General features: G+C 34.6%; 1 protein-coding gene across 5 annotated transcripts in view; it reads right to left on the reverse strand.

The window, feature by feature from the left end:
• The window catches only part of RNF13 (ring finger protein 13), a 190,432-nt gene that overhangs the window by 112,117 nt on the left and 75,005 nt on the right, over window positions 1-3,310 (reverse strand). For 4 of the 5 annotated variants that reach the window (XM_014537440.1, XM_014537444.1, XM_005863474.2 and 1 more), the window contains one exon: window positions 1,256-1,381. The exons of the other annotated variant lie outside the window; for it this stretch is intronic. In XM_014537440.1, the coding sequence (XP_014392926.1) occupies window positions 1,256-1,381 (126 nt within the window). The remainder of the gene's footprint in view (window positions 1-1,255; window positions 1,382-3,310) is intronic. 5 annotated transcript variants of the gene reach the window in all.

Raw genomic sequence — 3,310 nt, forward strand, 5'->3', positions numbered from 1 at the left:
GCATGGCTGCCGGCTGCCATCTTGGCTGACAGTTAATTTGCATAAGGATATGCTGATTAGCCAATGGGAAGGGTAGCGGTCGTACGCTAATTACCATGTTTCTCTTTTATTAGTGTAGATAAGGACTCTGAAGAGCAGTAAATCTACATGTGACTTCAAGCTCTAACTTATTTCCCATTTAAAGGCAATTGAGAGTTTAGATTTGGAACTAATCTATATATATAAAAGCCTAAGCGACCGTTACAACTGAATGACCGATTGACCAGTCATTTTGATGCGCACTGACCACCAGGGGGCAGATGCTCAATGAAGGCGCTGCCCCCTGGTGGTCAGTGTGCTCCCACAGCCAACCTCCTAAGGTCCCTACCCCCCGGCCAGCTGGCCTCCCCATAGGCCTCGATCACCAGCCAGGCCGAGGGACCGTACCCGTGCATGAATTTATGCACCGGGCTTCTAGTATACAATATAACAATACCTATTACTTACAAAGTGCTCTACATTTTCAAACCCCAAATAACACAGTTATTATTTTTTTATTGCTTTAATAAGTTTACTGTGGAGGTGTTATTTCTTTCATGAGTAGAGACAAAATTCAGGCATAGTCCAAAAACAGATTTGTAAAAACAGTATTAAAAGTATCATAAAACCACATCTCTAGTGTAGCACTGATGATAGTGAGGGAAGTTCTATGACAAACTGTGTTTCACTATCTGAAATGCCAGCTTAACCCACTCTGGGGAGACAAACTTTATACAGGTAACAGAATCAGCTTATTACACTGAGAAATCCCAATGTCAACACAGAGACAGATATAGGTGTAGTAGAAGGGTGAAGACATAAAACTAATGGTTAACATTTCCATTCCTAGATTAGATCAAGCAAGATTCAACTATTCAACTGTAGTTCAAAGATGCCCAACAACCACGTGGAAATTCTTAGAATAGTAATTATTTATATCTTAGGCAATGTGTTTGTTGTCAATCTTATAAAAACTGTGAATCATGAAACCGATGGTGGCTTCCTCTTTGTACTGGCTGCTAAAAGGTTAGAATAAATTCTGTAGCAAATGAATGACTTATGTAAACTTGCTCCTGTATTTTTTACCTTCACCATCTCATTTTCCTTTTGTCCTCACTTCTTTCATTTTTTAATCTGAGTGAATTATGTAAACTTACTTAAATCCTTTCTGAAGCAAGGGAGTACTTAAGATACTAATTAAGCAAATAGAAACAAAAAATTAAAAAGCAAACATTACCTTTATATCAAAATTACAATCAAGTCTTCTAATTAACACGATGAAAGTGCCCGATGAATTGTCTTTTAGTGGTGGAGGCACTATTGGTTCACAGGCATTCTCTGGTTTTGAGTTAATCAAAAAACCCTGAAAAAAGAATTGGTAGTAAATTTTTTCTCTGTTAAACCAAAAAAAATCAATTCAACTTGCTTCTATAAACATGTTTTGAATTTTTTTCATGTGTTTTGCATTATGCTAGATGAATTATCTGGCAAAACAACAGCTCCTATCCCCCAATTGCTCACAATCCCGGAACTTCTAAGTAGTGTTTAGTTTCATAAGCATTTAGATTTTTTAAGTAAGATCTGTTTTTGCAATTAATATTTTTTAAAATGTCGCAATGAAGCCCATTACCCCAAGACAATCACTATTAGCATCTTGGTATATTTCACAACAATGACTGACATTTCTAAAACAAAGCAAATACTTTTTTAAAATTAACTTTTTGTATAGTCTCAATCATTTATTTATTTATTTATTTAAAATCAACTCTAAAATTTATTTTGTTATCAAACAATGAAAATGAACAGAATTTCTAGAAATTTATTCTATAGAAACACTAACCTCAATTAGCAAAGGCATATGTAGAAAAATGGTTCCTGCTACGTTTTTAATAGCAAAAATTTAAAAACATGCACATCAATAAGGCAGCCATTTAAAAATTATAATATATTCATACAACAAAAAATAATGAAGTCATTAAAAAGTCATTTAGTCATTCTGTGATGATTAAACAATTAAATGCATATACATTAAATTGGAAAGATATCCACAAGATAATCATTAACTTAAAAAGAAAATAGCAAGTTGCTTTTCCAAAACTACAAGATGGTTTGACATCAGAAAATGTATTAATAAAAAAGTAACATTAGTATAATAAATGTTATTAATATTAAATGTTACATTATATTAATATATATTAATAAATGTTTGATACATATTAATGTTATATTAATAGATTAAAACAGAAAAACCAAATGACTATGTCAACAGATATAAAACACAATAAACTCATAAAGATGATCAAATTCATTAAATCCATTTATAAAAAGAAATGAAACAATTAAACCTATGACACATTGCCTTAATAATAATCTCTATGGTCTAGCAGTCACACCAACCATCTATTCCACAGAATTTGGTAATTCCTCCTGCCTTAAGTTTCATTGCTTAGCTTGTGATAGGGAATGTTTTTGCACATTTCAGGAATAAAATGCAGCATACCTTTATTTACTCATAGAATAGTTGCCCTTCTTGATTCCATAAAGCATTTAGTTTTTACTAGAACTGTGGTTATCATTCCAATGAATACTTAGTTCACTCATGTTAAATTTACATCCTCATGTTAAATTTACACAAACTTTTTGCTTTAATGCCAAATCACATAGTACATACAGTTCAAGATACTTACAACAGCAATTAAAATGAATCTGTACTATTAAGGCATATAACTAAACTGAAGTGAAAAAAACATGAGCAGCTACGGCCAAATTCCCTGGTGATGACAGGTCCATCATGACTGCCACCTGATGGACATCAATTGAAAGACTTCCCAATGTTAGAGATGTTAAAACATGGGGTAAGAAAATGCTTTTTTTTAACCCTCCCCTGAGGATATGTTGGGTTTTTTTATTGTTTCAGAGAGAGAAAGGGAGGAAGAAAAGGGGAAGGTGAAGAGAGAGAGACATCCATGTGAGAAAGTTGCCTCCCATTGATGCCCCGACTGGGGATAGAACCCGAAATCTAGGTATGTGCCCGGGCCAGAAATCAAACCCACAACTTTTTGGTGTACAAGGACAACACTCCAACCAATTGAGCTATCAGGCCAGGGCTGAAATGCATCTTAGAATTAATAAATTTATATGTACAGACAAAAAAAAAGGGTCTGCAAGTGGTCTTTGCTTTTGCCCCAGTGTGACTCAATGGTTAAGTGTCGACCCATGTACCAGGAGGTCTCAGGTTTGATTCCCGTCAGGCCACATGCCCAGGTTGCAGGATCAATCCCCAGTGGGGTGG

This window comes from Myotis brandtii, unplaced genomic scaffold (genome assembly GCF_000412655.1).
Source record: "Myotis brandtii unplaced genomic scaffold, ASM41265v1 scaffold179, whole genome shotgun sequence".
In the NCBI taxonomy this organism is placed as follows: domain Eukaryota; kingdom Metazoa; phylum Chordata; class Mammalia; order Chiroptera; family Vespertilionidae; genus Myotis; species Myotis brandtii.